General features: G+C 34.9%; 2 protein-coding genes and 1 long non-coding RNA gene across 3 annotated transcripts; 1 reads left to right on the top strand and 2 right to left on the bottom strand.

Moving 5' to 3' along the window:
- Positions 1-3,537: 3,537 nt before the first annotated feature.
- Positions 3,538-16,164, top strand: LOC140862241 (protein FAR1-RELATED SEQUENCE 5-like). The gene is made up of 5 exons (XM_073265246.1): positions 3,538-4,422; positions 13,695-13,981; positions 14,137-14,952; positions 15,063-15,141; positions 16,018-16,164. Exons 1-5 carry the CDS (start codon positions 3,538-3,540, stop codon positions 16,162-16,164), a joined length of 2,214 nt encoding a protein of 737 aa, XP_073121347.1.
- A 421-nt stretch (positions 16,165-16,585) lies between these two features.
- On the bottom strand, positions 16,586-17,997 carry LOC140866819 (uncharacterized). Its single transcript, XR_012144979.1, has 3 exons — positions 17,778-17,997; positions 17,081-17,204; positions 16,586-16,968 (listed from the first exon to the last, which is right to left on the bottom strand). It is a non-coding gene; the product is annotated as an uncharacterized lncRNA (long non-coding RNA).
- A 1,832-nt stretch (positions 17,998-19,829) lies between these two features.
- Positions 19,830-21,383, bottom strand: LOC140866910 (dof zinc finger protein DOF5.6-like). Its single transcript, XM_073271975.1, has 2 exons — positions 21,179-21,383; positions 19,830-20,924 (listed from the first exon to the last, which is right to left on the bottom strand). Exons 1-2 carry the CDS (start codon positions 21,224-21,226, stop codon positions 20,016-20,018), a joined length of 957 nt encoding a protein of 318 aa, XP_073128076.1. The 5' UTR covers positions 21,227-21,383; the 3' UTR covers positions 19,830-20,015.
- Between the last annotated feature and the right edge of the window lie 4,782 nt (positions 21,384-26,165).

The following is a 26,165-nucleotide window of genomic DNA, read 5'->3' as shown; positions in this document are numbered from 1 at the left end:
GATCACTCAACTCCTATAATATCAGCACCATCTACAGATGAAATTGTGTCTCATGTGTTCCTTCAGAAAGAACTTGAAGAACCTCCACAAATCAGCATGGACACACAATCTTCTCCAACTCATGATCAAACAGATGAATCTTTCACTCCAATTCAGATGGAAATCTCAGCACCACACCTGTCTTAGATAGATGAGTTATCAAACCCCATCGAATCAGTTATGACAGAACCTCAGGAACTCAGTCAGACTTTGGACAATTCATCTCAACTTAATGATACACCTGTTCAAACAAAGTCTACTGCGGAGGAAGCACCCTATAAACTCACCTCAACTGATGATTCTTTGGTTCCACCAGTTCATCTTGAGGACAAGGAGTTGCAAGAACAGTTGAACGAATCTTCCCCACATGAACAAATTATTATTGATTCATCTCATTCTGACAAAGCTATTGAGACAGAGACTCTACCTCAAACTCTAGCAATGGTTGTCCAAACAGCTCCTGAATCATCAACTCATTTGGTTAAGGGCAAATGAAAGGTTGAGATATTCGCAATCACTCCTCCATCTCCTCCTAAAGGACAGAAGCAGGATTTTTTCAAAGAACATCTCTCCTTCTCTAACAAAGGACTTCCATCTCCAACCTCAACAGCTGAAGATGATTGGTATCAAACTCTTTCTCAAATTGAGAGCTCAGTTTACGCCATGTCCAAAACTGTCACCAGTCTTAAAGAAAATCAACAAACTACAGACATCAACATCTCCTTTCTGAGACAATCGATGAATGCTGAGTTTGGAAAACTCCAAGAAAAGATTGCACTACTGGATAAGCTTCTAGCATATTCAAATCAATCAACTAGCTCATTTTCCCATCTGCAAAATTCTCATCAGTCTTTAGAGACAAAAGTTGACAACTTGAACAGTTTTGTTCAAATCTTTCACAATTCAGTTCAGTCAAATTTTCAAGGGATCTCTCGGGAACTGAACTCTTTGGCTAGCTTATCACAGAATATCTTGCGAGCTCAACATGAATCTCAGGCTCTACAACACTTTAATTTAGCAGCCCATCAACCAACTCGCAGTTCAGCATTTCACAGACCATCTTCAGATCGGCGATAGTTCTTTTTCCTCTCTTATCAAGAACATTATATTATCTACTCTTGTACTTCTCAGTTTATCAAAAAGGGGGAAAGAGTTCTTACAACTTTGATTAACTTTTCATGAAAATAAATATCAGCTTGTGATGACAAACAAATATATATATCAGTTTATGATGATGACAATGAATATCAGTTTATGATACGACAAACTGAAATGTTTTGATAAACACCAAAAAGGGGAAAATTGTTGGGAAATTTAGTTTTGGTATTAACAAAGCAAAGCCAAACTATTTAAGCATCTACGGAAAGCCAAAACTGATATACAGTGATGATGACATCATGATGACATACAAACGATAATCTAAACCATAAACGATTCAGTCTACCTTGACTGTCACACTAAAGGAACACATTCAGTTTACCTAGCTAAACTGAACTCTTCAGTCCATCTTTACTCAACTGATCGTTTCAGAGATACAAAGCAGTTTACCCTACTAAACTGAATCTATCAGTACACCATTGCCCAACTGATTGCGTCAATGGATTCACAGCAGTTCACCGCCATACTACTTACGGATAAGATCGTCCGTACTCTGACATATCTGAAGAATGTAGTGCCGCGATATCAAGGGAATGTCGGCGTCAGAAATCGTTGATGATAGTGACAAATCCAACGGGAATAATTTGAATTCCATCTGAAGAACTTTTTTAAATTATGACCGTTGTAGACCAAAGAGTATAAATAGGGATCTTGATCAAAGTTCAAATACACGAAGTGCTGATATCTCTGCTATTGCTCAAAATCATCCTACGCTCAAGACTTGATCAAGAAACTCAAAAGCACAAAACATTCAAAGCATCATTCAGACCATTGAAGGGTCAATCTTTGTGTTAAAAGATTTCGAGTTGTATTATATTCCAATGTAAGATCAGTCAAGGACTGAAATCAAAGTGTTATACTAGGAGTTCTTGTTTAGGCAGGATTGGGTTTGTGCAAATTGTTTGTATAAATCAAAGTCTTCTAGTGAATCATTCCGAGGCGGAAGAAGGGGTGACGTAGGAGTGATTGAAATCTCCGAACATCCATAAACAATCTCGTGTGTCATTTCAGTTTACCATTCATCTTCATACCTACCCCTAAACTGATTTACACTAAGTGTTTTAAATCTGTAGCTTGGCATATTTCCGCACACATTTTGTTTTCCAAACTATATTGGACACTAAGATAAGCCTTGAACTCATTCTTAAATCGATCGAGTTCCATTTTTCTTGACAAAATTGCTTGAAAGTATATTCACCCCCCCTCTAGACTTTCAACCGATTCTAACAATATATATGCGGAAAATCTATGCTGCCAGAATGGTGGGCAGCATAGTGTGAGCACTTGCCCAGTGGCTGCTTGGTGGCAGCATCGTCACTTTTTTTTTAATAAACTCACGCATACAGAATTTGTCAACACAACGCATCCCGCAACCCTTTTTTTTCTCATTCTCTTTCGCTCCTCTCGCCGCTGCACGACGCTCCTGCTGCCATCACCGATCCTTTTCCCCTTTCAAGTGTAGGTAATCTTATACCTTCCAAGTATGTGAACTCGTTTCTTCCTCCCCCAATCCCAAGATTTTCTATGGAATTCAGCAATCATCTGAAGGTGGTTTGTCTTGTTCCATTGTCAAAAAAAGATGAGAATCCAAATTATGAAATAGTATTATACTTTATTTCATCCCGTAATGAGCAAAAACAGAAGAATGAATGAAATCTGGTCGAACAAATCCATTAGATTTATTAGATTGAGGCACGACGAACTAAAAAACCAATGAATTTATCTTCATCAGAACCAGAGTCCTTTTTAAAAGATTTAACTTTGAAGTTGCGAGAGCGAGTATTCTAATCCAAATTTAGTAGTATTTTGAAGTTGCCCCCTCCAAAGAAAAAATAACATAATATGTTGTATAGGTATTTTAAAATTTTTAACTTCGAAGTTATATTCTGGAAAATAGTTTTGATTCGACTTTGAAAATAGAATTCTAACTTTAATATGTCTTACCAATGAAATGTAGGTGATTGAATTGTATAAATTTTGGCTTTGGAATAATGGAAATTGATTGAGAAATGAATTAGTTATTGAGAAATTAGGAAAACTAGTTATGCACTGAATTATACTTTGAATCAACACCTATTCTTTGATTTTAACATAAATCTGGTGTCATAGTTCTTTGAGACATATTTGAAGTTATAATTAGGAAAACTAGTCATAATTTTAGAATTGCATTCGCATGAAAGCTATAGTTCTTTGAGACATATTTTAAATTACATTGGTTATATGCTATTTTGATTTAAAATGAAATAGTTGTTAATTTTCTTCGAAAGTAAATCATCTTCGAGTATTATGTTTTAACATCTGCTTTGCTGGATATCGTATAACTAGATATTTTTGCCATCAATGGAAGAAAATAATGGTGATGATCAGTTATATGATCCTCAAGTTTCTGATGATCGAAAGCCAAAAATTGGGATGAAATTTATATCAGTTGAGTATGCATTTTCGTTCTATAACCAATATGCACGAGAAGCCGGATTCAGTGCGAGAATAAGCAATAGCAAAAAAAATAAGATGACAAACGAAGTTGTTTGGAAACAATTTGTATGCTTTAAAGAAGGACATACAGATGAAAGCCGGTGGAAAAACCAAGAAAAAGGTGATCAACTGAAAAAGGAAAGATCTCGTGGTGAAGTTAGAACTGGTTGTAAGTCAAGAATGTCAATTGTCAAAGAACAAAGGGGATCTAATTGGGTTGTCAGTACCTTAATGGAAAGTCACAATCATCCACTCTCAACTCCTTCAAAAGTGCATTTGTTACGCTCACATCGTAATGTCTTAGCAGAAAAGAAAGCATTGACTCAACAGTTTTCACAGGCTAATGTGTCAACTTGTCAACAAATACGGTTATTGGAGATAGAGTACGGAGGGCCTGAGCATGTAGGTTGCACAGAAAAAGATGTTAGAAATTTTGAGAAAAAGATAAGAGATGAACAAAAGGGTATCGATGCCGAAACACTGATTGCGTTCTTTGAATCTGAGAAAGAGAAGAATTCATATTTTTTCTATGATTTTGAGACTGATTCAGATAATAGATTTAGTAGGTGTTTTTGGGCAGATTCTATATCAAGGAGGGCATACAGAGTTTTTGGCGATGTAATTGTGTTTGACACGACGTATAACACCAACAGATATGGTATGATCTTTGCACCATTTGTAGGAGTTAATCATCATCATCAGACAATTGTTTTTGGTTGTGGCTTTCTAAGTGACGAGAAAACTGAAAGAGTGGGTGCCCGGTTAGCCAACTTGTGGCTAAGAGCTTTTATGACTCTATGTAAAACAATCTTTTGTTTAATATAATTTACACTTTTAAAATGGCATTGACTTTATCTTTCTTCATATTGTTATATTATGATATACTATTGTTGTTTTGATAAAGACCTTGAATATACTATAGTGTATGTAAGATGTGGTAGCACATGGGGATGGCTATCATGAAACACATCTTATAGTCACTGTATATTCTAAACTGTTCCTAGTCAATTGAGCCGTCCGCAAATAAGGATAAGGATCGCTCGAGATTGAGACTAGCATTTGCGATGCCGAGTACCACGTTTCATTGGTATGGAACATAGAGATGTTCAAAGCATGCAAATGGATATTCATATGATGAATGATCGAACTACCCTATTCGGACTTTCCAAGTGGTTATCACTTATCGAGTGGATAAAGTCCGCGGTTTTGGTTGTACACCATTAGTCCTTATTACTTAAAAATCATTGAGACTCTATATGCTAGTACTGTACTTTGACTCGTTTACCGACTTTATTGGGGTCATCAGGTGTCGGGATTGGGTACAGTTACGACACATATAGGAGTCGATGCTTTGTTGTCAAGGATTCACCACATACTTGCAAGTGTGGATATCCTATGCGATCTGAGGAGATATTAGTATGACGAATCTCTGGCCAGAGTACATGATGTGTTTTAGGTTAATGGGTTTTCCTAGTAACACATGCGATGTCACTATTTGATCTCCAAGATGTAATGCATAGTTATCGAATCTCGAACGACTCTCGATGCACCAATGGTTGTTGATTCGATCGGGATATTTGGTTGAAGGGACCGTACTGTACGCTAACAAAAATCTACTGGTTCTTGCAGGCACTATCAGTAATACCTAGGGAATCATGGGGCGATGTTGCTAGGCGCTCTTACCATGATTCGATGGGTAAGTCGAAAATTGTTGTTCCGAGTCACAAGGAGTTGTGAGCCCACGACTAGCTGTATTCCTGAACCATTGAGGGTTACACAAGTAATGGATTACTAAAACCCCGTAGAGATAGTTAAATTTAAAGAGTTAAATTTAATAAAAGAGAAGTTGGACTTCTTAACTAAAGGGAGTGAGATTTCCTAAAATGACATAGGGATGGGCATTTTTGGAAATCACTGAATTCGGATTCAGAAAAATTATCTTGACTCTAAAAGATGCAAAAATGGTTTCTGTGCACTTTGGTGAAATCAGTTTATCAATCGGAGTCATGATGAATTTTATATTAATTTCTATAACAACAGGCTTGACTTGTTGGGCTTAAGTTATGGATTGTGGGCTTTAAGGAGTTAGAGTCCTGATACAATTATAACTAGAAATTATCTATAAATAGAGGTGTTGGGTTCGAAAATGACACAGATTAGTCTTGCAATTTTCGAATTTCAGCCTATATATTCAAGGGGATTTTCGAAATCCTCTGTCCCTTTTGGAGAAAATTCGGGTTGTGTTTTTGTGAAAAATTACAATCTGAATTAACAGATCATATCTGTTTATTCTCTACGCAAACTTCTGATTGATTTCTAGTGCAGTCAATCAGAGGGTTTTGTTTTCTATTCGTGGACCTGATTGAAAAAACGTTCGTTCATCAGTTCCGGGGATATACAACAAGAGCAGATTAAATTTTGTTGGTGTCCATAATCTCGATTCGAGATTTTAAGGTAAAATATTTAATAGTGATTATTTGTTTTACTTACACAATTTAATCGTAAAGTTTTGATACCCAGATATGGAATCGTTCCATATTAATAAAATAAATTTTAAACTTCCGCTGCACCGGGTATCAATTCTAATTGATCTGAACACAGTTTTCCAACAGTGGTATCAGAGCCAGGTTACTCAAATCAAACGATTAAATTAATCAGAGCCAGGTTACTCAAAACAAATTTTTTAAAATCAAAATTTTGACGGGCAAAACACGGGCAGCGATCCAGCCCGAGCCCCGATCGAGGCACGGGCTGCCCGGGATTGTCCCGGGAAGCCCGAAAAATTAAAATTTTATTTTTTAAAAAAATTTTGAATTTTTGAAATTCTAGTGTTTGATCCGATCGAAAATTGTTTTTGATTAGATCACGAGGCATCGGATCGAATTGTTCGAGTTATTTTAAAATTGATTTTTGGATAAATTTGAATTTTTGGAAAATTTATAAATTTTATCCTTTAAATTAAATTTTATAAAATTAATTATTTTGGTACAATTGATGATAAGATATGATCTTATGGATGGATAAGATAAAATATGATTTTATCTTTTAAATTATGATTTCTTTGCATGTTTATCCAATTATTTAATTATTAAATTAATTATTGGATAAAGGATGATCGATTGCCATGACCAATGTTTTAGGTGTATGTTAGGTGATTTACATTTGTCTTATTGTTGTTGGTGTTTATTAATGGGCTTGGTTTATAGCCCAATATGATTGTCATATGTAATAAAAGTGGGCCTGGTTTATGGCCCGTTCCCACCCCTAAAAATGTATCCCATATTTATCATCGAAATTTATTGTAAATTTATTAGACTTAGTGGGAGACAAAGATTTGAAGAAATGGTGGGCCCAGCAGACAATGAAGACCGAAGAAATGTAAATTGGAAGCACAATGTAATAGGATTGCATTGCATACTTGCATATCACCTAGGATTGGATTTAGACTCGTGATTGGGAACCACGGGTCGATTAATTAGTGGGATCGATCATCCTTAAATAATATATGATATTATTGATGTATGCATGTTTAGACTAAATTGTATGAATCCCGCAAGCATACATAAATTGCATGATGAGACAAATTTTCAAAATTAAAAATCTCTCATTTTAAATTTGATTTAAAATTGATATCAAGATTAATAAAAAGGGAATTTAAATATTGTTTAAATATTCCTACCTACCATTAACGATCAATGTATGAGATGCTACCCGCGGATACGGTTCGGCTCATATTATTGGGAGGGCCCGTTCGTCGGAAAGCTGTACATTGGATCGACACATGTTGTAAGTTGGGTGTAACTCCCATGGGATTGGCTCATATTATTGGGGGATCCACATGGCGACCGTCCATCACAACTAAATATTGATGGGTTATCTTGACATGTCACAATAAATGGCGTCATATTATTGGGCCCTTATTGGACATGAGGTAAAAACATGGGGGTTACTTTGGAAGTAATTGGGCTCTACCTTTTGAAAATTATGGTTGGCTGATATTATTCGAGATCATGATTTGTCAATTGGATCCATGTTCTCACTAAGAAAAATAGTTTTCCGTTTTCACTAGAGGGTAGTGAAATCGTTAAAATAGTGGGAGTGTAATTCATAAAATAAAATTCGACATATTTTATGTCTTAGTAAATTAATTAAACAAATCACTGATTATTGTCTGGTTTCTTTTCAGTATTATATTACGATGAATCCACGCAATCCACTGTTTTCAATTCTCGAACAAAACAAATTGACTGGCGCAAACTATACGGAATGGTTCCGTAAGTTGAAAATTATTCTTACTTCGGAAAAAGATTTCTACGTGTTAGAGAAGCCGCCTCCGAAGGAAGCCCCGGCTAATACAAGTCCGAAAGAGTTGGCCAAACTTGATTTATGGTGGGACCATGATATCAAGACCAAATGCTACATGCAGGCTTCAATGTCTGATGAGCTTCAAAGGAGATTCGAGGATGCCGTGAATGCTGCTGACATTCACAAGAACCTCAAGGAACTCTTTGGAGCTCAGTCAAGGTCGGAGAGGTATGCCACCGTCAGAGAGCTCATGACGAGCCGCATGCGAGATGGGACTTCGGTCCGTGAGCATGGGGTGCACATGATTGGGCTCATTGAAAAGTTGGTAACACTCGACTTGACTTTGGAGCATGAACTTAGCGCGGACTTGTTGCTTCTATCACTTTCTTCATCGTTTGACGGTTTTGTGATGAACTTCAATATGAACAAGATAGAGGCCACCCTTGAAGAGATGGTCAATATGCTTGTCACATATGAAGCCACACTAAAGAAGGATAAACCGGTACTCTTGGTTGGCTCCTCTTCTAACTCTAAGAAAGGACCAAGTGGAAAGGGTAAGAAACGTTCTGCTCCGCCCAAGAAGATTGTACCAAATAAGAAGGGAAAGGCCAAGGCTTCAATTGGAATAAAAGATGAAAACGTTTGCCATTACTGCAAGAAACCCGGTCATTGGAAACGTAACTGCAAGGAATACCTCGAATAGTTGCGAACTGCAAAGGGTATGTTTTACATTGAAATAAATGTTTCGCTTAATACTTCTTCTTGGGTATTGGATACCGGATGTGGATCTCACATTTGCAATGATTTGCAGGTGATGACAAGAAGTCGTAAGCTAAGGATGGGTGAGACCCAGCTAAGGTTCGGGAATGGTTCTAGAGTCGAAGCCAAAGCTATAGAAGACATTTATTTAGTTTTGCAGAACAATTTTAAGTTAATTTTGAGAGATGTTTTATATGTTCCGGATTTGGTCAAAAACATTATATCTATTTCTATGATTGATAGAGATGGTTTTTCTTGCAATTTTGTGAATGAGATTTGCAATATTTACAAGAATGAATGTTTGATTGGAAATGAAAAACATGAAAACGATCTATATAGCTTAAAATTAAAAGACGTTCCAATTAATTATGTTGATAAACCGGTAACAACAATTAAAAGGAAGGACGATAGTCAAAACCCGGCAAACCTTTGGCATGCTAGGCTAGGTCATATTTCCTCAAGGAGGATGAACAAGCTAGTGGGAGAGGGCATGTTTGATATGTCTGATATTAACTCTCTACCTACTTGTGAGTCCTACCTAAAGGGAAAAATGACTAAATCTCCTTTCAAAGGGAAACCTGAGCGTAGTCAAAATCTGTTGGATTTGATCCATACAGATGTTTGCGGTCTATTTAGGATTGGTACTAAATGTGGCAACATCTACTTCATTACCTTTACTGATGATCATTCTAGGTATAGGTATTTATATTTAATGAAATATAAGTCTGAAGCATTTGAAAAGTTCAAAGAATTCAAGGCTGAAGTAGAAAACAAACTAGGTAAAAGTATTAAGGCACTTCGATCGGATCGAGGTGGAGAATACTTAAGTACCGAGTTTTTGGACTATCTAAAAGAGAATGGGATTCTCTCTCAGTGGACTCCTCCTATGACACCTCAGCTTAATGGTGTTTTGGAGCGTCGCAATCGAACTTTGTTGGACATGGTTCGATCCATGATGAGCTTCACTGAGCTCCCACCTTCGTTTTGGGGCTACGCGCTTGAAACGGCGGTATTGTTGTTAAACAACGTCCACACTAAAGCAGTAAATAAAATACCATACGAGTTATGGAATGGCAAAGCTCCTAAGTATTCGTACTTGAGGATTTGGGGATGTCCTGCTTACGTGAAGCAGACAGTGGGAGATAAATTGGATAGTCGATCAACTTTATGTTATTTTGTAGGGTATCCGAAGAATTCAATCAGATATTATTTCTATCATCCTGCTGAAACAAAAGTGTTTGTTTCAAGGAATGCCACCTTCTTGGAGAAGGAGTTTTTATTGGATAAGAAAGGCAAGATGATGGAACTCGAAGAAATTCAAGAAGAACCCGAGATACAAAATAGTGATCCTACACCTCAAGAATCATCACAAGACACGCCTATTACTAGAAGATCCGAGAGGACTTCTAGGCCTCCTATTAGATATAGTCTTCTTCTTGAAGGGGATCAAAGTGAACCCGACATTGGATGTGATCCAAGAAACTTCAAGGAAGCAATTTCTGATGCGGATTCGAATTTATGGCTTGAAGCTATGCAATCGGAAATAGACTCGATGCATTCTAACCAAGTTTGGTCTTTAGTAGATCCTCCCGATGGAATTGTTCCAATTGGGTGCAAATGGATCTACAAGAGAAAGCTTGGGCCTGATGGAAAGGTATTGACCTACAAGGCACGATTGGTGGCAAAAGGTTATACTCAAAGACAAGGAGTTGACTATGATGAAACCTTTTCACCAGTCGCAATGTTCAAGTCCATAAGAATCCTTATTGCCATAGCAGCATGGTATGACTATGAGATATGGCAAATGGATGTAAAGACTGCATTTCTTAATGAAAACATTAAGGAAGAGATCTATATGATGCAGCCTGAGGGATACACATCCATGAGAAGCGAGCATAAGGTATGCAAGCTTCAAAGATCAATCTATGGTCTCAAACAAGCATCAAGAAGTTGGAACCAAAAATTTGATGAAACAATAAAGGATTTTGGTTTCATCAAGAACCCGGAGGAACCATGCGTGTACAAGAAAGTAGTTAAGGATGCGGTAACATTCTTAGTACTTTATGTTGATGACATCCTACTCATTGGAAATGACGTAGGGATGTTGCAGTCAACAAAGATATGGTTATCAGGTAGATTCTCGATGAATGACTTAGGTGAGGCATCCTATATTCTAGGAATACAGATCTATAGAGATAGATCTAAAAGAATGATAGGACTCACTCAATCAACCTACATCGACACCATATTGAAAAGGTTTTCTATGGATGAGTCCAAGAGAGGACATCTACCTATGTGTCATGGAGTTTCTCTATCCAAGTCTATGTGTCCCAAGACTGACGAAGAGATAGATGACACACGTGCCATATGCGTCAGCCATAGGTAGTATCATGTATGGGATGATATCTACCAGACCGGATGTGGCCTATGCTCTGAGCGTCACGAGCAGATACCAAGTCAATCCCGGTCAAATGCATTGAAAAGCTGTGAAGGATATTCTTAAGTACTTGCGAAGGACTAAGAATGTGTTCATGGTTTATGGAGGAAGAGAATTGAAGTTGGAAGGCTACACCGACTCTAGCTTCCAATATGACGTGGATGACTCAAAATCAACCTCTGGATTTGTATTCGTGCTCAATGGCGGTGCTGTCTCTTGGAAGAGTTCCAAGCAGGACACCACAGCGGATTCCACCACTGAGGCAGAATACATTGCAGCATCAGCTGCTGCTAAAGAGGCGGTTTGGATAAGGAAATTCATCCAAGAGTTGGGTGTAATTCCTGAAGCTGTTGGTCCAGTCCCGGTGTACTGTGACAACACGGGTGCCGTTGCTCAGGCAAAGGAACCAAGGTCTCATCAGAATTCCAAACACGTACTGAGGAAATACCATATCATCCGGAAGATCGTAGAAAGAGGAGACATCAGTGTCGAGAGAGTGGCCTCTACAGACAATATCGCTGATCCGCTTACTAAGCCCTTGCCAGGACCATTGTTTGACAAACATCGCGAAGCAATGGGATTACGTAGTATGACTAGTTGGCTTTAGGGCAAGTGGGAGATTGAAAGAGTGGGTGCCCGGTTAGCCAACTTGTGGCTAAGGGCTTTTATGACTCTATGTAAAACAATCTTTTGTTTAATATAATTTACACTTTTATAATGGCATTGACTTTATCTTTTTTCATATTGTTATATTATGATATACTATTGTTTTGATAAAGACCTTGAATATACTATAGTGTATGTAAGATGTGGTAGCACATGGGGATGACTATCATGAAACACATCTTATAGTCACTGTATATTCTAAACTGTTCCTAGTCAATTGAGCCGTCCGCAAATAAGGATAAGGATCGCTCGAGATTGAGATTAGCATTTGCGATGCCGAGTGCCACGTTTCATTGGTATGGAACATAGAGATGTTCAAAGCATGCAAATGGATATTCATATGATGAATGATCAAACTACCCTATTCGGACTTTCCAAGTGGTTATCACTTATCGAGTGGATAAAGTCCGCGGTTTTGGTTGTACACCATTAGTCCTTATTACTTGAAACATCATTGAGACTCTATATGCTAGTACTATACTTTGACTCGTTTACCGACTCTATTGGGGTCATCAGGTGTCGGGATTGGGTACAGTTACGACACATATAGGAGTCGATGCTTTGTTGTCAAGGATTCACCACATACTTGCGAGTGTGGATATCCTATGCGATCTGAGGAGATATTAGTGTGACGAATCTCTGGCCAGAGTACATGATGTGTTTTAGGTTAATGGGTTTTCCTAGTAACACATGCGATGTCACTATTTGATCTCCAAGATGTAATGCATAGTTATCGAATCTCGAACGACTCTCGATGCACCAATGGTTGTTGATTCGATCGGGATATTTGGTTGAAGGGACCGTACTGTACGCTAACCAAAATCTATTGGTTCTTGCAGGAACTATCAGTAATACCTAGGGAATCATGGGGCGATGTTGCTAGGCGCTCTTACCATGATTCGATGGGTAAGTCGAAAATTGTTGTTCTGAGTCACAAGGAGTTGTGAGCCCACGGCTAGCTGTATTCCTGAACCATTGAGGGTTACACAAGTAATGGATTACTAAAACCCCGTAGAGATAGTTAAATTTAAAGAGTTAAATTTAATAAAAGAGAATTTGGACTTCTTAACTAAAGGGAGTGAGATTTCCTAAAATGACATAGGGATGAGCATTTTTGGAAATCACTGAATTCGGATTCAGAAAAATTATCTTGACTCTAAAAGATGCAGAAATGGTTTCTGTGCACATTGGTGAAATCAGTTTATCAATCGGAGTCATGATGAATTTTATATTAATTTCTATAACAACATGTTTGGCTTGTTGGGCTTAAGTTATGGATTATGGCTTTAAGGAGTTAGAGTCCTGATACAATTATAACTAGAAATTATCTATAAATAGAGGTGTTGGGTTCGAAAATGACACAGATTAGTCTTGCAATTTTTGAATTTCAGCCTATATTATTCAAGGGGATTTTCGAAATCCTCTGTCCCTTTTGGAGAAAATTCGGGTTGTGTTTTTGTGAAAAATTACAATCTGAATTAACAGATCATATCTGTTTATTCTCTACGCAAACTTCTGATTGATTTCTAGTGCAGTCAATCAGAGGGTTTTGTTTTCTATTCGTGGACCTGATTGAAGAAACGTTCGTTCATCAGTTCCGGGGATATACAACAAGAGCAGATTAAATTCTGTTGGTGTCCATAATCTCGCTTCGAGATTTTAAGGTAAAATATTTAATAGTGATTATTTGTTTTACTTACACAATTTAATCGTAAAGTTTTGATACCCAGATATGGAATCGTTCCATATTAATAAAATAAATTTTTAAACATCCGCTGCACCGGGTATCAATTCTAATTGATCTGAACACAGTTTTCCAACAAAAACTGAGTCTTTTGTTTGGCTGCTTAACAAGTTCATAGAAGCTATGCCTAAAGGTGCACCAAACGTGATCATTACTGACCAGGATCGTGCTATGACAAAAGCCATTGCACATGTTTTCCCTCAAACAGTGCATCGATATTGTTTGTGGCACATACTGAACAAGTTCCTAGATAAACTAGACCCTATAAATTTTCGTGACCACTATCGAAGCATAAAGAATGTCATTGCAAATTGTACAACACCTGATGAATTTGATAAGTCCTGGGAAGAGGTTATCAAGTCTGCTAAATTGGAGCAAAATGATTGGTTGACATTGATGTATAAAATGCGACAAAAATGGGTGCCAACATATTTTAACCATATATTTTCAGCTGGAATGTCAAGTAGTCAGAGATCCGAAAGTTCACATTCATTTTTAAGAGATATGTTTCAAATAAAAATTCATTAATGGGTTTTATCACCCGTTTCAATAGGGCACTCAGACACCAACGACACAATGAGTTAGTTTCTGACCATATTGATGTCAATGAGAATCCCAAAATCAAGTCAAAATGGCCAATGGAAACTCAAATGGTTAAGGTGTACACAAAAAAGAAATGGGTTGAGTTTCAAAGTGAAATGATTGAGAGTGATGGTTATCACGTGCAACAAGTCTCATCTATAGGAGTTGATTCAGTGGTTTACAATGTGATTAACTTTCATAGTTGTTCATCCTCCAAACCAAGGGTGCTCACGCATGACAAACAAAGAGACTGTGTATCGTGTAGTTGTATGAAATTTGATTTCGAGGGCATTCCATGCAGACATGTGTTATCTTTTTTTCGTATCAACCAAGTGTCTCAATTACCTTATAAGTATATACTCAAACGATGGACTCGAGATGCAAAGGATGGAGTAATACATGTTATGGGTGAGGAAAATATCAGCGATGATCCAGAAAGGTTTTTGATGTCAAGACACGCGAGGTTATCCTATAAAGCTTCAATATTAATTGATGATGCTTCTTTGACTGATGAAGGCACAAAATTCTTAGAAGAACAATTCAATTATATCTCAGGCAAAATAAAAAATATGAACAATTGTAGAACATTCCCCAATGAAATTCAAATGAAAAGAACCAGGGATGAGACCCCTCGTATTATTGATCCTTCTGAAGTAAGAACAAAAGGATGTGGAAAGAGATTGAAATCGTCAAAGGAAAAGTCAATCTCAAAGACCAGAATATTTCATGGATGCGGACTTCGAGGTGTGGCACATGACAAACGCAACTGTCCAAATTTGCACGACGGGTATGTCTCGATTTTTTGTGTTAATTTTACAAGCCAATTAATTTGAATGAACATATATTATTTTCCTCAGACAAGTATGTTCATTAAAATGACGATGTCTCTTTTACCAGATCAACTGTTGATAACCAGCATAACAATGATGACAATACAGATGAAGAAGATTTTGCAACTATTGGTGGTACTATAAATGTTTCATTTTATTAAATTATAGCGTCTCATTGAAAAAGTTAAGTTAATAATTATTTTTACCATTGCAGGTTCTAACATTATGTAGACACTGGAAAGCGCTTGGGTTAATGAAGTTTATTATGTATTTTACTTGGTTATTGTGGTTGACGATTATTGTGCATATTGCATTTATTACGCATGCATTTTTGTTGAAAAAATTAATATGGTAATGGAGTTTTTTCAAGTTGATCATTCCTTTTCTATTGAACTTTGATCTGAAAAAATACATTTAACTTATAGCTTCTAAACATAAAGATTGTGGAATATTGCCTCTGCACATTGACTCTTTATTGGTAGTATTTTATCTAGGAGTTGTTGGTGTATAGGATCGAAGAGAGAAATGATAGTAGGGAGTTAAGATTCGGTTGGTGGCAGTTATGGTTATATATTATTCAATCTAATAGATGGATTAGCAACAAACACTGGAAGAAATCATTATGTTCCTTAATAAATTTACTGCACAGAGCTGTGGCTTCTACTTTTGATTTCTTGCTATCGTTGATTACACCATTGCTGATGATTCGAGATCAATAAAGTGTTTATGGTGCTGCTTAATTGTGGAGTAGACACATTATAGAACCATGTTATATCAAATCTGTTGTTAATCTGTACAGAGTGGAAGCTGCTGGTGCGTTCTTATTAGAATAGAATGTGTATTTTTTTGCTCTTATTCCTTGCATAGAATCTATACCATTGTTTGGTTTGATGTATTATTAATCTATGTATAACTTATCCCAATCAATTTCGCCTTATTTTCTGTTTCCTACTGCTTTTGTTTTTGATGGATTTATAATGCAATTATGGATGTACTATCACCGACATTATTGCTTGTTTCAGGACATTGAAAAAGATAAGAGTACGAAGCATCTTCCATGGATGATATTCGCAAGTGTGAGTGATGCTGATATTCGCAAGTACCAGCCGTTTGCCTTGACTTTGCAGCGATCTCGTGAATTTCAAACGGAATTCAGATTACAGAATTAGCAGCTGCTGGGGCATTTGGATCTGCCCTGTTTGAGGCCTCTACTAGTGGTGCTGATGAAGATGGCCTATATAGTTAATTTTCCAGTGTTTGGTTTTATTTTTCAGTTGTATAGTTTTAGTTAAATGCAATTACCTCTAGACTGGGCAAAATTTTCCAGAAATGAGCTATCACTCGAAATTATTTGCTTTAAACTTATTAACATTTTTTTATTATGATAAAATGAATTTTAGAACATTTACGGCTTTCTTTTTCTATTTAGTCTTTCTATATGATTCTTTATTAAATAAGATTAAATGATTGGTTGCTCAAAACGTTGTGTTTGGTTGCGTATTTATTTATTAAATATTTTATGTTTCCTCATGCGAGTATTACAGAGATTACAGATAAATTATTCTTGAGAACACATAAAACACACAAACTATCTTTTGTTGCACACAAAGTTTCGTACAAAACTAAAATTCCATAAAATTTATATCCAATTCAGCTTAGTACAAAAATTCAACCTAGTACATATCACATTATTTCAAGATCAACCTAGATAACAACTTGTAACATCCAAAAATATGCATAACTACTGTTACTAATTTGTATCTCTTCCAAATGCTTTAGTATCTCTTGTATCTCTTCCAAATGCTTTAGTATCTCTTCCAAACCAACATTTCTTGTATTTGAACTTGAACTTGATCATTTAAACAAACAAAGGAATATAAAGGAGTCTAGTGTTCTCTGGAATTCCCATCATCAAGTTAAGATTTTGCAAGGCCTGGACAGACCACAGATACTCCTTTCACAAGATTATCCATCTGCAAACGACATCATACAATTCAACCAAAACATAAGTTCCTTGTTATCTAGATGCAGCAATTATTCAAGAAAGCTACTAGGAAAAACAAATTTGAACACAAGATGACTTACATCAGAGATAACTATTTCTCCTTCAGGGATTCGATCCGTAAACACGTTCAATACAAGAGCATCGTGCATTAATCAAAGAAAAATGATATAAATCCCATTTTTCCTTCAAATCACTTGAAACCAGCTGCAAATTCTCTTCAAATTAATGAGCTACATCTCATATTTTATATTCGACTGGAAATTTGTTTGTTTACCCCAACGACATACTCCACAAAGCAGCTATTGAAACATAATACTAAAAAATAACACACTTGTAAATAAAATTCAAACTAATTCATTATAAATCAAAATGGTTTATTACCGGTGTCATTTCAAATATGACTCGAACATCTATAACTTTCATGCAGATTTCATTCCAAAATTATGATTAGATAGATACAAGATTTATTAAATGAAAACATGGGTGCTGGTTCGAACAAGAATTCAATGATGAATCAGTTTCCGTAATTTCTCCAGAAATAATTTGTTTCTCAATCAATTTCAATGATTTTAAAGCCAAAAGGTACCAAACTCAATAACCTAAGTTTCATCTTTATACATAAAGCTCGAATTCCCAAATTCAAAGTCGGGATACCGGCCATTTTGCAAACCATAACTTCATAGTGAAATATTTTAACAATTCCCATAATACAACATCTATGGAGAGGATAACTTCAAAAACAAAACGAACAACATGGATTAGTATACTCACTACCACCTTTTAGGTCGGCGTGCTTCAATCTCGTGAATGTCAGTTTCTAAACCATGGATTTGTTCCACCAGATTTGATGCATCCTTATATTTTTTTTATCATTCACGGATGAAAGAAAATACGATAACTTGAGGGAGAAACGAATTCACGTGCCTATTGAAATAGGAAAGCGGGCGACGGCAGCGGCGACTATGGCTGCGAGAGGAGAGAAGAGAGGGGTTGCAGATACGGGGAGAGGGAAAATACATATAAGGCCACTGCATAAGTTTTTAATTGTGTGTTTTTAAAAAATGACGCCGCTGCCACCAAGCAGCCACGTGGGCAGACGCTCACACTATTCTGCCCACCATTCTGGCAGCATAGATTTTCCGTGTATATATATATATATATATTTCAACCGAAAAATAATTTATGAAAATAATAAAGATAATATTATCATTAAATTTAAAAATTCAAATAAAATATTATTGAATTCAAAAATATAGATAGAGATAACATAGGATATTCAAAAAAATATAATATATGATTTAAGTGATATAATTGTTGATCTAATTTTTTTAAAATAAATATAAAATTTAATTTTTAATTTTTTTTCATTATCATACTTATAGTTGTTTTTGTTTATTTAATTTTATATACTTTATATATTAATTTTTGTTAATATAAAAAAAAATTTATACTAATTTTACAGAGTTTAATGTAACTTATCTTATCCAAATATTATGTATTTATATTTTATTTTATTTTTTTCTATTTTGCTATTTCAAATTTAAAATTTTTTAACATTTAAAAAATTTCTATTTTGGTTTTTGTATAGAATACAAATATTGCATGCATCAAATTTATAATTGTTCGATAAATAAATTACTTAGGAAATAATAAAATTTTAAATATACAAAGGTAATTTGGAGATCGAAGTAAGATATTAAAATAAGACATTTCTAAAAAAATAGGGGTGTAACAACTTTTTTTTTTATTTATAGAAACATCTTAACTGATATCAAATAGCTTATCTCATTGACTCAACTGTTTAAAACTGTTTTCTAATAGTTTTCCAAATAAATTTATTAAACTTATAAACTCCGTCAAACAAACTCCAACCATAATGAATTTAAATTGATTCCAATACTCTAAGGATTTAAAATTCGTTGTAATCACCTCAATTGTAGTGTAATAATTATCAAGATAAATTTTATTTTATTTTTAAAAATTTATCTAAACAATGAAGACACATTTATATTGATAAATTTTAAATCATTTAATCTCATTTAACCTTAATTTATTTGTATTTTAATTATTTATTCAAACAATCATATTTATTAATTTTGCCAAAAATTACATAAAAATAACATGTGCATCACACTGGTAGAATATTAGTAAGATGTGAAACTTGAAAATTGAAATGGTATACATAACGAACATAGAAGAGTCTGTTCCGACCTCCTCCAAAATTAGTCGGTTGAAATCTAAACAACCAAGTAAAAAAGACATGCATAGATCACGATCCGGCGACCGCATACACATGAATTTCCCTCGAGTCTTATGTTAGAGTCATATAAATTAAGAGAAACTGCAATTTTGATTTGTATGAATATCACTTTGCGATTTTGATTCTCTATGTTTTTATATTTCAATTTTAGTTCTGAATGTTATGATTTTTGGGAATTTCAATTTTTTTTCTTTAAAATACTCACATGAGAAAAAAAAAATTATCCAAAAAGAAAGATAACATACTAAAACTAAAATATAAAAATATAAAAAATCGAAATCGCAAAATGACAAACATACAAACTAATAAACAATTTTTCCTATAAATTATAAGTCTTTGAGATAGCATTCCAAAAAATAGTCAAACTTTTTTTTTTTTTTTATATATATATTTTTTATAGTGGTAACGTACCCCAATTATGTTTTAATTATTACATGAGGAACAATTGATTTCAGTATCTACCGTTATGTTACATCACTATATTTGGATTTAATGTGAATACTATATTTTAAAAACCGCAAAGCTATGAAAAGAGAATAAAGGGGAAACACACGTTTAAAGAGAGAATATGATCTTTATAATAAAACATATATACTTCAACTCATCGATCTAGTTAATTGACCTCAGTTGGATAATTGATCCTTCCTAATCCCACATTTGTCGCATATAATAGCATCGACTGATTAATATGTAAGGCTCCACTCTATAGTACGTACTAATGCATGCTTAGTTAATTTATAAGTTTAATAATCAAATTAGAGCATCGGATTAAGGGAAGATCCAAACGCATTCATCAATCCAGTCCAGGATCCGTTGATCCCGCCGGGATAGCCTATCCCAGTCTCAGGATTACAAGCAGCTTCTTGCTGGAGATTATGCCATTCAAGTGACAAAATCTTGGATGTGTTCATCGGCTTCACATCCACTGGATCGTGATGATTGATCTCGTACTGCATCTGCATCCCTGTTGCACTGAGATTTTCGATCCCGGGTTGATAGAAAATCCCTCCGAAGTTATCGTTGACCGCGGCGCCGAAGCTATCGCTGTTGATTCCGACGAAATCCCGGCTCCCGAAAAGGGACGCATACTTGTTCTCCAAGAAGTGATCGACGGGAGCAGGATTTTCGAGCAAGAAACTACTGTGGTGAGAGTTCATGTTAGAGTTCAAAATCCCGTTTGGGTGGAGGGATGGGAAGTGGATTTGATCGGGAAAAGCGAGCGGAAACCGATCCGTGGCATCGGCATTGTCATGATGGTAATACGAGGACAGAGGAGAAGGTGACAGAGCAGAGGCAGTACCCTTAGGTTGCTGCAGGTTCTGGTTGGTCATGTTATCGTTGGAAGACGAAGACGACGACTTCTTGGACGAGGATTTCTTGTTCTTGCGGCAGCCGCCGCCGACAGGGATGTTGCGGAGGGTGCCGCCTTTGGTCCAGTAGCGGCGGCAGGCTTTGCAGAAGTATCTCGGCTGGGAGAGGCTGTAGTTGTTGTAGTAGCAGAATTTGGTGTGCGTGGATTCGCATCGGGGGCATTTCAAGGCTTGTTCGTGCTGCGGCCTGATAACTCTCCTCTCCAGCAGACTTCTGGTGCATGTGAGCATGTCTTCTTGATCAGATTGCGGCGTGATTGGAGAAGAATCCATGCCTATAATATTAGTTGTTCCCTGGAAATTTGGAGAACGTCTGAGTTTTGCATTTCATTTTGCAATTTGGAATTTGAAAAGCTATATATGATGGCATCATTTTTGTTTATAAAGTTAAAACATTAATAAGATGATACCTAGCTAGGAAAACTCTAAGCATGCGCATGCAGCAACTCGAGTATATTTGAATTCTATCAACCTGACTTGAACTCAAAACCCAACTCGAATTCGACTCATTACAAGAATGCAACTCAAATAATATAACCCAAAATCACCTGTTGGAACCAGTCAGATGAATCCATGCAAACTTGGAGGGAAGTCATATCCGCATGTAGTCGATCGATGATCGATGCTACTGGCAACCAAGATTCTTGAAATATAGCTCGTTTTAGTACCAAGATTCAAGAGAAAAGAACTAACTACCGACCCTTTGTACTATATTTGTACAAGAATCATGATCACTAAATGGGGAAATATTTGGTGTGGGGATGAGTTTAGTTTAGGGGAGTTGGGGGGAGGGGAGGCAGTGTATAAGAAGGGAGAAAAAGAGGAGCCTATGCACTGTAGATTGAGGTGACATAATGGGAGAATTTTTGGGTCCAAGATAAAGAGATAACGGACAGCAGACAGCTTCATTTTGGTCCCACTACGTCTCCCTTCTCAAGCAAAGTATAATTCCCCTCACTTAGACCCCACCTCACATCATAGTTCTATGTAATCAAATCTTTGATGAGAAAGATAACCAATTGCTAGTGTTCCTCTTTTGAATTTTAGATAAATTTGTGAATCTTTAATTTAAGCAATAAAAAAAAGATGTTACATATATACGTCCGAGCTTCAGATATGCACCTATTGATTATTGTCGTGAGTGTGAAACTCGAAGCTACTTAGTATGTCTTTATCACATAATACTAGATCTGCTGGCATGAGGCTATCGACTAATTTTCTGGGTTATATTAAGCCCGTCGGAAGCCACGACAAGGCTGTCGTCGCCGGCCGCCGTCCTTCTAGGCAACGTGTATGGGAGCCGAGGGCGCGCGTACTCGTAACAATGGGGTAGCAAAGTATCTATTTCGAAGGGATGGCTGGTGGGATCCAATTTTTGTGTGCTTCCTCGATCTAAATACTGGGACCATGTCCATAAGTTCGAATTACTTACTAGGAAAACATGCATTTCTGGTTATGCAATTTTTTAACTTCGTGAATTTGGTTGTACTCAAATTTCTATTTCAATCATGCATATTTTTTTTTTTATTTTTAACAATATTTTTTATGAAAATTGTTGATGTGACACTATATATACGAGTCACATCGCACACGTATTGTGTATGTAATGTTATATATAAATATTAAGTTTTGTATTATATAATATAATTTTTTTTTCAAGTATTTGATTTTTTTTTTTTTTTTTGCAATTTGTAATGATAATTGTGGGGTTTTTTTTAAATAAAATTTAAAAGTGAGCATAGAAAAAAATCACTAAGGTGATCTTGCTTTATATATAGTATATATGATATATCAGGCTATCCACATTGAACAAGTTATAACTTATACATTAGGGTGAAGTTGAAAAAATGACTAAAATTGCAAAAAAAAAAAAAAAATAAAAAAAATTTAAAATAAAGATAGTTGATTAAGATAGTTGATTAAAATTGAAACTTGATAACATATATGACCAAATAATCAAATATATATATATGGGATAAAAAGAATCAAGTTTCCCTACTTATTCTTGAATATATATATATATATATATAGTTATCGAAAAATGACTAAATTCTTTAATATATTGTACGAAATTTAATGTACTAAAACTTCGATATTATTAAATTTTGGAGAATCCATTCTTTCTTGAAATAAGAAATAATAATAATAATATAACAAAATATTGCATATGCTGGAACTAGACAAGAAGTGATGCATGTGAACATAATCTCCAACGTGAATCCGAATTAAGTTTTTTTCAAAAACCTTTTCGGTTTCGAAAACAATATACACAATCTTTAATACTTTTGTTTTGTTTATGTTCACTTTGATTCAAAATGACAATTTATCGAAATAAATATAAATTGGTAGACCAGAGCTTTTAACTTTACAAAAACCAAGAGATATTCATGTAATGATTAATTAAGGCATTTGAACAAGGTCTAGTGATTCGTGTATTCAACATGGGAGAATTCCAGAATCAATGGCTCGATGTTACCTTTAGGATAACATAATTCATACTGTCGCAGGGTCCTAACTCAAATACGAATTAGATTAGCTAGATTTTCTATGTTATATCGGGAGCAAATTACCGACATGAACATATTCAATTGGACGAAACATAAAAGGATTTTTTTTTTTTTTTTTTTTGGGTTTGATTCACCTCTAAAGAGGTATATTTCAAACATCTAATGAACTTGCATATATCGAAAAAATGTATAATTTCATAGTACATTTACATGCGCTATTTCAATAATATATCTTTAGATCCAAAAAGCCCCTGGTCCAGCCCAAGTGGACCGAGTTGGCCGGAGACAATTATGAGTCAGACGATTACCTTGAGTTTATGCAGCATTTTACGTATTCCTATGTGGCCAGCCACAGTCCGCTCATGAGTCATCTTTAGGGGTGGATTTTGGGTATACCGTATAAAAAATATTGGTATGAAAAAAATTTATATTGATACCGATATCAAAATTTCGAAATTTTGGTATGGAAAAAATTCATACTAATACCGTATAAATACCCAAAAAAAATTCGATATACCAAAAAAATGTATATATATTAAAAAAAATTCGGTATAATAGGTATTCCGAAAAGTCGATATTTTGGTTCGATATCCCAGCCTTAGTCATCTTAAGAGCATCGATTGAACTCTTATGAAGAAGATGTGGTCCAACAAGGGTCGGAGATCATAACAACTTTGGGCTACAATCTCAATTCTCAGGCTTCGAAAGACTTAATTTTGTTTGTTTTGATCATTTCGTTTAGGCATGCTCTTTAATTAATTACTTTTTTTCCCACTTTATGATTTAAGCAATTATCATACACTTCATGTTTTCATTATTGGGAGTTATTTTCCTCCTTGCAATATTAGTGGCTACTGGCCTACTGCCACCTTTTAAAAAAATAAAATTAAAGATAGTGTTATTTACATTTTAAATATTGTTAATCAAAACTCTAACTTACAATTTGCTATAATTAAGTTTTTGGCATAAATAAACCCAATAAAAAATGCTAAATACTTTCAATTTTATCAAATATAATTCCATAAGAATTTTCGTTTCTATTTGACTTATTTTTTCCTCATTTTACTAACAAGTTTTTCAAAATTTTGGATTTGAATATAATATCTGTAATTATTATATTACATGATAACATGTTCAATATTTACTTTATTTTTAATATAAAATAATGTCATTTTTGTCCCAAAATTATTTATCTCTTTATTTGTTTTTTTTATTAACTCACGTTTCATGAAATTTTCAATTTTTTATTGGAAACTAAATAATATTTTGAAGTGTTTTCAATTAATTAAATTAATTTTTTATTGAGTTCAAATTTATTTAATTTATAATAAAATATATTGAATTGTAATTCTATGCATTTACATATAATTATTCTGAAAATGCTGCATCTTAATAAATTTTATAATTTATTTTAACTTTTTATTGTTCATGAATTGAATTTAAATTTTATACTTTTAAAGCAATTATTCTATTTATATTACAAACCAGAGAAATTATGGCACACAAACTAGTAAAAAAAAAATAAAAAAAAGTATTAAATAAAAATTAGAGAAACGTATTCGGGAATCGGGACCCTAATTAAAACCATAAATTGATATGTTAAATTAAATAACAGGGTCAAGTATAATAAAGTACAGATTACAGAATGCATATAATTTGAATTTAACGCCGATTTTTATTCTAATCATTTAAAGAATTATATCTTTAATAAATCAAAATCGTAGTGCTAAAATTTCAAAAATTAATCCCCAAAAAACATTGAAAAGTGGCTCAAATACTTGTTATATATCTATCCAAAAATATGAAACTAAGCTAAATCTAACACGAGAAATCTAACCTAACATCGAAAAGATGCCTCGAACCTAACATTAATAGCAACAGTTCATTTTCTCATAAACTATCCCGCAACTGCGGTGCCAGTAATCTTGCCATGTTTTGCACCACCGGAATTCGCCTTGGAGCCATCTCAGAGATGTTTTTTACTGCATTCACACGTGACAAATAAAGGGACTTTAACGAATCCATACATATCACATCTGAAGAAAACTCTCAAAAAATACACACATTTCTCTTAACAAATCGATAATTCGATATTATATGGCCAAAAACAGCAAAGCACACAATATATGGAAGAAAGTTGTTCGAGATCACACATTCATAGTCTACACCAAAATCCACAATTCACACTAGAGAAAGGACGAAGATCATAAAAAATATTCATACCGTGCGGAGGCGGGGGGAGGATCTAAGCCTTTCGATGAGGTCGGAAGTTAGTGTAATTTCATCATCATCCTAAAAATAAGAGCAATCACACATTCATAATCTAGTCCAAAATCCATCATTCACACGAGAGGAGCGACCATAAAGATTGAATGACACTAAAGAAAAAATGGTATCTTGACCTCACAAAACAACACCCTATCATCTCCGTGAACAACGCCCCGAAAAAGAGGTCGCTCCAAGCTTCCAACTTCTTGTGCACTGAAAGTCATATATTGATATTGAGCTCCACGAAAGTTCACCTTGAAAAGCTTCTTTAGCTTGAACCTCTTCGACTGGTTAAACCAAGGGAAAATAATTATGAACATCAAATAATTAGGTTCAAATTTTCATTGATTTGGAATAATGTTCTACTTTTCGGGATAAAATTTTGGGTCCTTAAGATCGTTTGCTAAGTGAAAGTAAATTAGGTTCAAATTTTCATTGGTTTGGCATAATTTCAAATATATTTGGAACAATCTCAAATTGCAATCGATTGCATGGACATATATATGTATTTGTTCCGAATATATTTAGAATTATTCCAAATCGATGACAATTGGAACCTACTTTACTTTCACTTGACAACGTCGATCTTAGTGACTAAAAATTTTATCCCGAAAAATAGAACATTAGATGTGCAATTAACCTGTATTTGTACTCTTTTTTTCTCATGTGTTATGCTAGACTCCATGTTCACGCATGTCCTTTTAATATTGAAGTTCAAATACATGTTTCATCTTACAAATTTGGCTAATTGATGCCTAAA

The sequence above is a fragment of the Henckelia pumila genome, chromosome 4 (assembly GCF_033568475.1).
Source record: "Henckelia pumila isolate YLH828 chromosome 4, ASM3356847v2, whole genome shotgun sequence".
In the NCBI taxonomy this organism is placed as follows: Eukaryota; Viridiplantae; Streptophyta; class Magnoliopsida; order Lamiales; family Gesneriaceae; genus Henckelia; species Henckelia pumila.
The sequence above is the reverse complement of the archived record's forward strand: the minus strand, read 5'-3'. Positions and strand labels throughout refer to the sequence as shown.